This window comes from Meriones unguiculatus, chromosome 9 (genome assembly GCF_030254825.1).
Source record: "Meriones unguiculatus strain TT.TT164.6M chromosome 9, Bangor_MerUng_6.1, whole genome shotgun sequence".
NCBI lineage: Eukaryota > Metazoa > Chordata > Mammalia > Rodentia > Muridae > Meriones > Meriones unguiculatus.
Genome location: NC_083357.1, coordinates 62,970,355 through 62,983,464, shown reverse-complemented (window position 1 = coordinate 62,983,464; position 13,110 = coordinate 62,970,355). Strand labels below are relative to the sequence as shown.

At 40.4% G+C, this 13,110-nt stretch overlaps 1 protein-coding gene across 3 annotated transcripts; it reads right to left on the bottom strand.

The window, feature by feature from the left end:
• Positions 1-344: 344 nt before the first annotated feature.
• Pbk (PDZ binding kinase) lies at positions 345-13,062 on the bottom strand. 3 transcript variants are annotated; one of them, XM_060391353.1, is made up of 8 exons: positions 12,814-13,062; positions 9,643-9,720; positions 7,007-7,100; positions 5,304-5,446; positions 4,377-4,546; positions 3,341-3,470; positions 1,549-1,728; positions 345-1,115 (listed from the first exon to the last, which is right to left on the bottom strand). In XM_060391353.1, the coding sequence occupies exons 2-8, from the start codon at positions 9,707-9,709 to the stop codon at positions 916-918; spliced, it is 984 nt and encodes a 327-aa protein (XP_060247336.1). In that variant the 5' UTR covers positions 9,710-9,720; positions 12,814-13,062; the 3' UTR covers positions 345-915. The 3 variants fall into 3 exon arrangements, with proteins under 3 accessions (XP_060247336.1, XP_021510515.1, XP_021510521.1); XM_021654840.2 differs by having other exon boundaries at positions 12,858-13,062; XM_021654846.2 differs by having other exon boundaries at positions 12,869-13,062.
• Between the last annotated feature and the right edge of the window lie 48 nt (positions 13,063-13,110).

Genomic DNA, 13,110 nt, shown 5'->3' with positions numbered 1-13,110 from the left:
TAACACTTTGGTATTGCCTTGTGCTTTGGAACACCACCTGTGATCTCATGCTAAAAGAGCTAAACTAACACTCTGGAAAACCTTTTCCACACCCCAGCTTAGCATACTCTGAAGTGCTCTAGCTGCCCCTGAGAGAAATGGGACCCCTGTTCTCCATCTCAGAAGCTAAGTTCTAGGACCCTAGTGGGAACAGAGAATGATATCTGGTAATTGCAGGGAACTGTGACAAATAACTAATCCAATTTAACCTCACTTTATACATAAGAAAACAAGGTTGAGAGAAAACAGATTTACTCCACAAGTCCATTGGCAACACAGCAACAAGAAAAGATAATGCTGACATGCCTAGTACTGAAACTGCTCTTTATTGTTTGGTTAGTCTTACAACTTTAGAAGACTTAGGATACAGTCAGTAAAAACTAAATATTAGCACAAAAATATATTCCATAAATTAGACACTAAAATGTGGAGATGCAAGATAGCTGTAACCAGGGTCTGAGACACCGTAGGAACTACTCTTCTGAACCACACATGTGCTTTTCAAGTTCTGGAGCAGATGGGCCAATAGGACACTGTGAGCAGCTGTACATTAACTTTGTACTGTTTATAGTGAAACTTAGTAAACCATTAAAGAAATGAATGCCTAAAAAGATCTAAGTCACCTCAGACAGGGCTCACTAGTGTTTTAGGTCAGTAGGGGCAGTATCTAGGTACTTGGAGAGTTACCACAGACTATCCAGTATAATAAATGCTTACAATCTAAAAATGCAACATGTCAGAAAATTATGCAAATGTTAACTATATACAGTGGTCCTAAGATAAACCATTTCCAGAATCTAGCCACTATAGGTCATAGTAACTAAATAAGTGCATCTGAGCTAACAGTACCCATACACGCTATGCCACAAAATAGCATCATTGGCCATCCAGTTCCAAAGCGTCAACAATGTGTGCAGCAGACGGGCGATCTTTAGGATCCTCATTAGTACACACAGAGAAGAGTTCAATGACCTTCTGGTAGGATTCATCCAGTTCCTCCATGTTGATGGACGGCCTGGTCCCCAGAGCTGCATAGTACGCTTCGTCATCAAAGTCACTCTCATCAAAGGTTGTATCTATACATGTAGGAGTTAGAGATGAAAACAAGCAAAATCATGTAGGTCACAAAATAGCTCAACAGCTTACCCTCAAGATAGGGTTATACATATGCATTCCCTATACCACAAGCCAACTCTCCTCCACAGAGATTAGCTATTTTCTCTCCAGCAAAAAAATTAAGGAAACTTTGTTCAACTAGATCACCCACCCAATGTAGATTTATTAAAGAAAATTGAGAGAACCCATGAGTGGAGGGGTTACAGAGAGGAATACCCCTATCTTCCTATTCTCAGTCTATCATTTGTATGAGATTAAGTCTAACCAATTAACCACAGTATTACTATAGTCTTAAACAACTTGCTATTTAAATTTTAACTTAGTGGAGAGACAAGTATATGCACTAATCTGGAAAGAAACTCAGGTTTATCTTAAACCTATTTATATTTATACCTTCATCATCATCTTCTTCATCTGGAAGATTGATGTGTGGAATACATAAAGTCATCATTTCCCACAGAGTAAGGCCAAAAGCAAATATATCTGACTTGTCAGTAATAATGCCATTTTCCTCCAACGCTTCCTTGGGTTTCCATGGCTCAGTACCAATATAACAGGCCTCAGGATCAGTCACTGAAACACACACACACAAAAAAAAAAATACAAGTAGAATAGTAATAGTAGAGTAAGTATTAAAGATCATGAAGAAAGGCAAGCAACTAACAAAACAGCGCAAGCAAAACCCATTTGTATGGGGAGTTCAACTTCACTATAAAGGATCTGTCCTTATCAGACTGGCAAATATTAAAATCGCATCAGTTAATGGAAATGTAAGAAAACAATAGTTCAGCTGGGTAGTGGTGGCCCATTCCTTTAATCCCAGCACTGAGGAGGCAGAGGCAGGCAGATCTCTTGAGTTTAAGGCCAGCCTAGTCTGCAGAGCAAGTTCCAGGACAACCAGGAATACACAGAGGAACGTGTCAAAAAACAAAAACAGTTCTCTTAGGTGACAGAAATACAATGAATATAGATAGATGTCAAAATTCCAGACTCAAGCCAGACCGCCTTGCTAGGCTTCTAAGACATACATAATAAGCTGTGTGACACTGCCAACCACTTCATGTCTGGGTCTTGGGTTTTCTGCAAGCAATGAAGTCACAATGGCTGAGAGCCAAATGACATTTCAGTACTTTTATGATTGCTAAGTCAGGAGAACCAGAAGGGATAATCACACCGGCCTGTTCTTCCTTTCCTGGCTGGCAAGGAAGTATGGCTAATGGTGGTGAGTTTGGTCTTTTTTAACATACTCACTAAACACTATTTGTTTTCCTGGGAAACTAGTGATTGTACATGTACCATTTAGTGAATCAACTCAAAACAGTCTCCAAATTTCCTTGGCTGTGACCCAATGACCCCAAATATTTATAAATTTACTTTGCTAAATTTTAAAATACTCAAGGCTCTCCTAGATATTTTGTTGTCTCTAATTCCTCTTTCCGGTAAAGTGTAACCATGTTGGGGCCTATTGTAACGACATCTTCCTTAAAGGCAAAATTTCCTTTACATGTTTAAAAACTCTATTTCTGTAACTAAGATAAATCAAATTCACTGGACAGGGTTAAAGTATATTACACTACAAATGTAATTTTTCTGCATTTCCTTACTTTAATATCCATTCTTATACAAGGGTAGAATTGAAAACAAAATGCATACAACTCACTTCCAAACAATATGGGAGAAAAACAAGCACTTTGTTTAATCAAAAACGTTTATCTTCAGAATTCTACTTTAAGGCTCTCAACAAACTTACAAGGAGAGAAAGAAACATTTGAAGAGAAAGGGGAAGAAGTAATAGCCAATTCTTATTAGCATGACTGCATTAGAATATCCAGAAGCTGGGGAAGCACTGGTCTAGCAGGTTTCTTTCCCAAATCTCTTCAGTTACAATCCATACTAGCCAGGGCCAATGTGGGCACAGACTGAAGGTTGTGGGAGACCTGTGAGCCTGAGGCCCTCCTAAACTGACCTACTTCAAACAAATCAAAGTAAAACAAAAAAAAAATATATACAGACACACCAAGATGTCATAATTGTCCACGTGGGAAGGAAAGGAGCTGGGCTCAGAGGAGGCAAAACACTAAAGATGCTTTGTATTATATGCTTATCAAAACAGCTCATTTAAAACCATGTAGCTTTAGTATGTTTTAGAACACAAAAATTTTATGAATTTAACAGAGCTATTTACCAGTCATATTCTCATCCAATGGCAGAGAGACTCCTACATCACAGATTTTAATTGTTTCAAAATCACCTTTAATTACAACATTCGAAGATTTTATATCTCCATGAAGCAGCTTCTTTTCTTGATGCAGATACTAAAATTGTAAAAGCAAATAAATGAGCAGAAAATACTAATAAAAACTTTCAATAAAACAATGACTTGAATTCCCTTTGTAAACTAGACTTACTTATCTATTTCAAGGTATTTGAAGCCAAGATGGAAACATGCCATGTCATCTAAAAAATTTTTTAAAGAGTATGGATTCTCAAAGGCCATTTAGTTTTCTACTCAGAAGATTTCAAAACACTCCAATTTCATTTAAGGCCAATAGTTTTAGATTTAATTTTGGAATCTTCACAATAAAGCAAACTTGTGAAGTAATCAAATTGTGATGTAATACAAGAAAGGCAGGTGACATGAGGCCACTATAATTCATGAGCAGAAGCAGAAATATAATCCAAAGCTATATTATGTTTTGAACATTAACTTCTTTTTGGGTAGCAAGCAATTATAGTCCCATTTGAACAGTGCTGCAGAATGGCTGTCTGTTCCTTTGTGAGCATCTGAGCGGTTGAAAATGAGAGGCCATTCTTGCTGTGATCTGCTCTTACAAAAGAGTTTACTATACTTACTTCAAATGCACCCATGTGGTGAATAGGCCCCAACATGGTTACACTACAATTTATTAATTTCACCAAACATAAATACTTACAGCCATTAGTAAGTAATTCAGGTGTTTCTACCCTTTTTGTTTTTCAATACAGTTTTCTCTGTGTAGCCTTGGCTGTCCTGAAACTAAGTCTGAGACCAGGCTGGCCTCAAACTCAGATCTGCCTGCCTCTGACTCTAAAGTGCTCGGATTAAAGGTGTCTGCCACCACTGCCTGACAATATATACATTTCTTTATGTTCTGTCTATCCAAAAACATGGCAACATAGGTATAACATATTTAATTTCTTCATAGTTCACCAAAACTATCTAAATATAATGGCATAGTTACCTTTAGCCCTCTCGCCATGTGCAGAGCAACTCTGAGAATTACAGCTGCTGGAAAAGGACTTCCACTGTCTTTGTTCCGCTCTTCTATTAGGTCATTTAGAGACTTCTCACCTCCATACTCCATAGCAAGGCAGAGACTACCATCACTGGCTTCAGTAAAAGCACGATACCCTTAAGAAAACATGACATTTTTCTATCAGACTCTGGAAACCAGTGCTTCTTCAGTAATGTAACTTGGACCTGGATTAACACAATAAGATAGCTATTATTTACAAAACTAAACCAGAGGTATAATTTAAATGCCTTCAAGTATGTGTCTAGCACCACAGATCAAAATAGTTTTACTCTGCTTTTATAAACAGAATGGTTCTACCAGCACCATTAATACCAAAAATGCAAAGTTAAAACAATGCACGAACCTACCTAAATGAACATAAATGATCTAAATGAAGACCATTCTACATTCCTGAAATCTTTACCATAACCAAAATGATTACTTCCAATTCAACTCCATGAAGATATACAAACACTTAAAACATCTAAAATATGTGAATTTTAAATACTTTTTTAAGATTTATTTATGTGCATGAGTTTTTTGCCTGCATGTATACATGTGTATCACATGTGTACCTACTGCCAGTGGCAGTTTAGATACTGGCCCCCAGTGGATGGTTGTAAGGCACCATGTGATGCCTAGAACTGAACCTGAGTCCTGCAAAGGTGACAAGTGCCCTTACCTGCTGATCCATCTCTCCAGCCCCTTATGTGAGTTTTTACTCTAGACAACTCACATTAACTTGATTCTTTACAGCATGTAGGTCCAACTTTATTTCTATTAGCAAAATCAGTTCAGAGTATATCTATACTACTCCTAGATACACAGAACATTGTTCTACCACATACTGCCCCCACATCAATTTAAACTTACCTATAATGTTTGGATGATTAAGATTTTTTAAAATCTTAGCTTCATCAGTTAGTCTCTTCTGATACACAGTTCGATAATGATCGGTACATAACGGATTTATCTTTTTCACAGCCCAAGGAGAGTGAGACAACCCTCTTGGAGATCTAAAATATACATATGTAAATTTGTAGGTAGAAAATGAATAACACCACCAACACACTCAAACTTTGACTCCATAGAAGTATGTTTTAAAAAAAATATATAAGAATTCTTTAGCTCATCAACACCTGTTACATTTCTGCTTTGACTAAATCAGTGTCTTGATGCCCTAAACAGTACCTGATATCTAAGCTCTGAGAAGGGAATAAAGGGCAAAGATCAGGACGGGATGTTTACAAATTTACAAAAGTAAAATTAAACTTTAAAGTTGCTACCCTATTGTCTAACATTTCTATCTTGGCATGTCAGTGTACTATTTTATTAACATTTACCTATACATATTATGGCATGCTATAATTAATATTAAAGAAACTTAAGAGAAATGCTCAAAACAGGCTCAAAATAGTATGCTATTCTTTTATTATTTGAAATTTCATACTGATATGTGTTTTTATCAAATCTACTTTCTATGCTTTCCCCTCCAATTTCTCTTCTATTCCACCACCATTTTTCCCTCCTAACTTCATGTGCTCTTTACTTTTATGCCTATTGAGTCCACTCAGTTTATGGGTATAGGACCTCCCACTACCATGGGTAGCCTCTTAGAGGCTGCATCCCTAAAAAGAACTACTGTCTCTCTCTCTCTCTCTCTCTCTCTCTCTCTCTCTCTCTCCCCTTTATAGGCATTAACTGACAACAGTTCCCCATCCCTAAGCATGCTCTTTCTCACCATTAGCTATTTCAGCTCCACATAGAACAATTCTCCTACCCTGTTCACCATTCTCAAAGCCATGTTCTAGTATCTTTCTACCATTTCACCTTCTTATAGAAACCAGAAGGAGAAAAGGTTAAGCTACTTCTCTTTTAATAAGACACTAGGAGGAGTTTAGGAGTTAAGTATCTGGGGCAGAGCTCTGGCAGTTATCAAGATTCTAAGAACTGGAATGTAGCCTTCAGGAACTTATGCAATCCAAGCACAATGGACCTACAGTCCCACAAGCAGGAAATCTTTTTTTATTAATATTTTTTATTTTTAAATAATTTTATACATTCACTTGTATCCCAGCTATAGCCCACTCCCTCTTTCCCTCCCAATCTTCCCCTCCCTCCCTCATCTCCTCCCTGTCCCCTTCCTAGTCCACTGAGACAGGGTGTCCTCCTCTCCTTCCGTCTGCTCCTAGCTTATCAGGTATCTTCAGGATGGTTGCAATGTCCTTATCTGTGGCCTAGCAAGGCTGCTCCTCCCTCAGGGGGGAGGGGAAGCTCATGAGTTCCTGTCAGAAACAATTTCTGTCCCCCTTACTAGGGAACTCACTTGGATACTGAGCTACCATGGGCTATGTCTGAGCAGGGGTTGTAGGTTATATCCATGCATGGTCCTTGGTTGGATAAACAGTCTCATAGAAGACCCCTGTACTCAGATATATTTGGGCCTTGTGGGGCTCCCTGTCCCCTCTAGGATATACTAATTCCTCCTTCCTTCATATGATTCCCTACTATGCCGAAGGCTTGGTTATGGGTCTCAGTATCTGCTTTGATACATAAGCAGGAAATCTTGCACTCACCTTTTCATTAGGTACACGTTGACCCCTGTCCCAAAGCCAAGTTTTTTCATAAATGGAGAGGCAGGGATATTTATACATGGAGTTGAACATAATACTAAAAATAAAACAAAAGCAAAAACAGCATTTGAAAAGCGCAGTACAAAAGCACCTTGACAGTCTTGGAGCCCTATTGTAATTTTTACAGAGTGTGTAGGTACCCTTTGACAAGACCGCTGTAACTCTCACAGTAACAATAATGAAAATGGCTTGTTTTTTTATGGCATACAAAGCTAAGAATTTTAAATATCTATTCAATTATTGCATGTATGTATACATGGTGTATATGTGTGTCTCTGTGTATGTGCAGATGTGAATGCCATGTCACACAGGTGGAGGTCAAAGGACAGCTTTGTGAACTTGGTTTTATTTGGGTGGGTCACATTCGGGTCAACCTGTTCAGCCATCTCCCTGGCCCTTTATACATTTTAAAAAGGCTATTTAAAAATAAAGAGGCACAGGCAGGTGGATATCTGAGTTGAGGCCAGCCTTGTCTATAGAGCAAGTTTCTGGACAGCCAGTACTACACAGAGAAACTCTCTTTGAAAAAAAAAATTTTTTCTTTTAAATAAAGAATATAGAGGTTGGTGGCTCAGTGGTCAAGAGTACTTGCTGCTACTACAAAGGACTAGTGCTTGATTCCCAGCACACACATCAGACAGCTTATAACCATCTGTAACTCCAACTTCCAGAGAATCCAATGCCCTCTTCTGACCTCCGAGGGCACCCACATGCATGTGACACACACACACACAAATAAATAAATAAAAATATATTTTAAAAAAATAGAAGAAAATCAAATAAGCAAGTATTGGAAAGTCCTACTGTGGTCCTCAAAGTCTACCAGGAACATGAACTTTGTGACCCTGTGACACACTGATATCTACAAAGTTCATGCTCAAAAATGCGCACTAGTTACAAAAAACAGAAAATTGGAAGAAAACCTTGTAATGTTTTAAGTACTTTTAAGATTCTGTGCTGAGTCACATTCACACATTCATAGATATCCTGGGGTACATATGACCTGTGTACTACAAGCTGGACATGCCCGGAACTATATACAGCCTGGCCTTTTACATAATTTCTTGATCCCATGGTACATGTTCAAGGAGACCTCACTCACACACACACACACACACACACACACACACACACACCTTGTACACATGTCTGAATACTAGAATTTGCTTTTCGCAGCTGCACAAACAAAAACAAAATAAATTTAAATATAATTCAGAACATTCTATAATTTTTAAAAGATGAGACAGTTTTGTTTCAGATCAGGAATAACTAACTGTTCTTGGAGCTGCTCTCTCTGTGAAGTACAAACCCCGGCAGAATACAGTAGGTTTCAGGTATGTGAAGAGGTAGAGCAGAGCTGTGACCTCTGAGCAAAGAGGAACAGAGTAAGCCCTGCCATCTCCCCGTACCACCTAAAGACAGTCCCAGGCTTGAACATGGAGGAAAGAGCCCAACAGAGCTGTCAAAGCAGGAAACAGAGCAGAGGTCAAGGACAACCTGGAGGCTATGAGCAGAACACAGGAGAGAGCTAAAAGAAAGCAAGCTGAAAAGATCCCATTGAGTGCATGGCCAAGTACTTAACTGCATACATAACAGGTAACATCTCCCAAGCTAGGAACTGCAGTAGGCTAAATAACTGAAAATGACAGAGTCTAGGCATAAGATAACATTACCATCCGCCAGTCCTGTAGCAGACTATGGAGTAAAGCCCTCTAAAAGGTAACAACTCAGTACTACAGCTAACTTGTAGCTCAAGCAAAGTCTGTGAGAAAGTTTAAAAGCCAGTCTCAAAAGAAGTACTAGGCTTGCCCCCGTTCACCTCTATTAGCTTTGGAACGTCATGAAACCACTCTGTAGACATAAAATCTCGACCACCTAATCTAAAATTTCCAGCTATGAAAAAAGCAAAAAACATTGCTCATGCCGGAAGAAAAGCAAACCAATTGAAACATACCATCAAATGGCGGGAGTGGCAGAAGAACAAATCGTAAAAACAGATACACACCTCAGAAAGATATTCACTGATGTGAAAGACAGTCTGGGCACACTGAGGAATACAGATGTTCTGAAAGGTCCTGGTGGGCAGGGTGTGGGACCACAAACTGTAATCTCAGGAGGCAATAGATTGGGGACAATACTAACATGTCCACTAGCCCCTCAACAAAAATAGGCTGAGCCGGTGTAATATGGTAGTTTGTTAAAGTAATAGAGAATGAAGTGGGAAAAATATTAATGTTTCTTAATCTGCATATGACCAACTGAAGATACCCTAAACAATCTTCGAGTCACTCCAGAGGTAAAGTGCTTGCTGTACAAGCCTGATGCGTGATTCCTGAATCCCACCTAGAAGGAAAGAACCAACTCCTCTATTATCCTCCAGTTCAAGCCAGAAGACTGTCAGTAGGCAGAACCTAAAATTCAGAAGGCCCTGTCTGGCCTGTGCTATTAGAAACTTTGTTATGATCAGCAGTTATAATAACCAATGCTATGACTATTTACAAACAATGACAAAGGAGCAAACACTAAAACATTCCTAGTAGAAACAGCAACAAGAAAAGGAAGGTCTTCTGTAATCTTACCAGATTTTCTTTTTTCAGATAATTTGTTTGGTGTCTTGAAATTATTGATTCCTTCCATTGTAGCCATCAGTTTTGGTTCTATGATAAAAACAAGCTAAGTTATACTGCAGCTTTAAAGAATAACACTGTCATTTGTAAGAATTCTATAGCACCATTTTATCACAGAAATATACAACCTGGGAACTAAAAATTGTTTAAATGAAGGAAAATCCCAACTGTTCTATTTTACCAATAAAGACTCAAGAGCCAGATGCTGGAGTGAAAACCTGCTAGCTCAGAGAAGCAGAGAAAATAACCAACTAACCTTCCTTCTCAGCTAGGTCTGGATGGAAAAAAGCCAAATGGCTCACCAGCTCCCCTGGTGAGCAAAAGAAAACAGCTCACCGGGAACAAAAGGAAAAACAAAACAAACAAAAAAACCAACCAAAAAAAAAAAAAAAAAAACAAGGCCAAAGGCTTGCTAGCTCAACGCCCAAAAAGGCCAGGGAATTGAGCCTAAGCTAAAGCCAGAGTTTGAGCTAAAAGCTCTTTCTTCTTCTCCACGCCATCTTAAAGAACACTCAACTCAAAGTCCCTCCTACTCTTTAACCTCTGTCAGCTGGTTTCTAGCTCCGCTCTTGACCTAGGGTTAACTTTTTTAGATTCAGGATACTGAGATCTCTAGGTGTGTGCCAGGGCTGGATACACCACACCATAATCACCTGCTTACAATAAACAGAAAGCTCTTGGATTAAAGCCAAACAAAGAAAAGGGTTTTACAATTCACAATTTTGGAGCTTACAATGGGATCAAATATCCTGTAACAAAAAATGACCTCAGCAAATACTAAGTCCAATTTTATTTACAAAGGTAAAATTAAAACCCAGAGATACAATTACTTACTCATGGTCATACCATCAGTGACTGGAGGTCATAGTTTTAACTATAAGATATATACGTAGAGGCCAGAAACATAGTTCAGACGGTAACAGCACTTGCTGCCAAGCCTGTCAACCTGAGTTCAGCTCCCAGGTCCCATATAGTAGAGAGAACCAACTCTCACCAATTGTCTTCTCACACATACTGTGGCACACGCCTGCCCACACACATACACAACACATATACAAACAAGTAGATGTAATTTTTAAAACTTAAAAAAATATAAATTGTATTAAAAGCAAAACAAACAAAAAAACCTATCTAGTTCAAAAAGGTATGCAAGAGCTGGGAGTGTAGCTCAGGGTAGAGTGTCAGCCTACTATACGTGGCCATGAGTTCGATCCCCAGTGCCCAACCCAAAAGGTAAATACTATGTCTCCCTCCTATACTTCCCAGGAAAAGTTAAAAACATGTCTCATTTTCCCTTTTTTTTTTTTTTAAGGTTTACTTAATTTTTTATGTATACGAGTACTCTAACTGCATACACTGCATGCCAGAAGAGGGCATCAGATCCCAGTATAGATGGCTGTGAGCCACCAGATGGTTGCTGGGAATTGAACTCAGGACCTCAGGAAGAGTAGACAGTGCTCTTAACCACTGAGCCATCTCTCCAACCCCCATCTCATTATTCTTTAAGGCAAACCTAGATGTACATCTGTAATACCAGTCCTTGGGAGGCTAAGACCAAACTGGGCAACAGTGAGACCCCTGCAACAAACAAAACAAAAACAGAAAGCTATATACAAGCAGCATTATTCCTAACAGTCCCAGCAGACAATAAAAGTACTCATTAGATGCTGAACGCAGAACACAATGTGGTGTCTTCATACAAAGTAACAAAGTAGTGCTATGTACAATACAAGTTAGCCAGGAAAGGATGCTAAGTGAAAGAAACCAGATATAGAAAGCCACACATGAGATTCCATTGATCCAGCATGTCTAGGACTGTCCAGAAATGTCCAGAAAATGGCATGATTTCCTGATGGCTTAACTGTGGCAAGGAAGGAAAAAGGGGGGAGGGGGAGAGAGCTTTCTAGATTTGAACAAAAATTTTTAAATGAGGGTATTGGAGATTGGGAGCTCATTTTTGGATGCTTTCTTAGACATCTTGGTGGAAAGGTCAAACAGGCAGCCAAACACAGATCTAGAACAAAGTTGATTTGTGGGCTTATCAACAGAGATGGAATTAAAGCTGAGATGCTAGATGAGAAAGGGGGCAACCCTTTCAGACCCCAATTCCGGAAATGGAAGTGGGAAACAGCCTGTAGAAATGCCAGCCATGTGCAAGATGCTTGGCAAAAAGTGGCCCGGGGAATGTCAGTGTCTTGCCCCACAGCTTGAGGACTGGACACACAGACGCGGTGCGTTTTTAAAAGATGAAAATACCTAGGTTTAAAGGTTTCAACATCCCCTTATATGCTGGACACTCAAAACTGCCTTCCCTTCCACTTATGCTGTCTGTACCAAAATATGCCATGTCCCAGCCATTTCAGTCATCTAATATTTTTCTTTCCTGGCTGAGTGTGAGCCTTGGTCTAGATACTGTCTTTGGTCTATGTGTACATTCTATAGGCACTGATTGTTAAATAACTATACTAAACCACGTCACCTTTAGGCTTAGGGTTCAAAGGGCATATTTGATGGAGCTGGCAGATCTACTGATGGGCTAACGCTTCGTGATTATGATTTTCACTATGGATTTTCATGTATGTATGTAAACATGCTTTTCAAAAATACCAATATTCTCGCATATAAAATTCTACCCACTGCCTCTCCTTTCTTCTTCGGGCCCCACTGCCCAGTGCTGGGACCACAGGCACTCACTACTGTTCCTAGGCTTTTGGGTCCTAAGGATGGCACCGAGGGCTGCCTGCACGAGCCACTGCCCTAATCACATCCCTACCTTTCTACTGTAACCCCACCTTAAAAGCAGAAGCATTAACTGAGAAGTGCTTTCCCCGCCACCTGAGAAAGGGGTGTCTTTCCTCCCTGAACCCCGAAACTTCCCGCGATCCAGGAGCTCGGGGACAGTGTCTCGGAGATGCGCGATGGTTCTGAGGGGTTCCCTATTCTGCTCCATCGGCTGTCTACCCAGATGCTCCCTCCGTCCTCCCCTGGAAACTGTGTACACTCCAACCGCTGTCCTTCTCCGTAGATGTCCTCCGCCGGGCCCTAGGTCCTCCCCTAGCGGCTGTCTGTCTGTCTCGTCCGCGACCCTCCCTCCATCAGGTCCTCGATGCCCCAACCCCTTACCCCCGTCCGCTGTCCTCCCTCGAGTCCGCCACGCTTTCCCTTACCACGGGCGCACCCTGGCTCAAAGCTGTCTGGACACCTAGTCCGGAAGGTGCAGGGACGGCGGGAGACAACACTCGCTGTAACCGCCGCAGCGTTTAGGGGGCGCCGGGCGGCACGGGGGTCTGAATCCCGCGCTGGCTCAGAGCTGTCGGGACACCCACTCGGCAAACCCGAGAGCAGCTCCCGCCTACAAGGCAGTAACTGCCACAGCGCTTAGGGCGCGCGCGTTTTCAAAGGCTCCGCCACGGACTACAG

What these genes read in the sequence shown, in the direction of transcription:
- Pbk (XM_060391353.1), bottom strand. Translation starts at nt 9,709, where the DNA reads ATGGCTACAATGGAAGGAATCAATAATTTCAAGACACCAAACAAATTA. An exon ending in AACGTGTACCTAATGAAAAG is followed by an intron (nt 5,447 to 7,006) that starts GTGAGTGCAAGA and finishes TGTATATTTTAG; the next exon opens with ATCTCCAAGAGGGTTGTCTC. An exon ending in TGAAGAAGATGATGATGAAG is followed by an intron (nt 1,116 to 1,548) that starts GTATAAATATAA and finishes CTACATGTATAG; the next exon opens with ATACAACCTTTGATGAGAGT.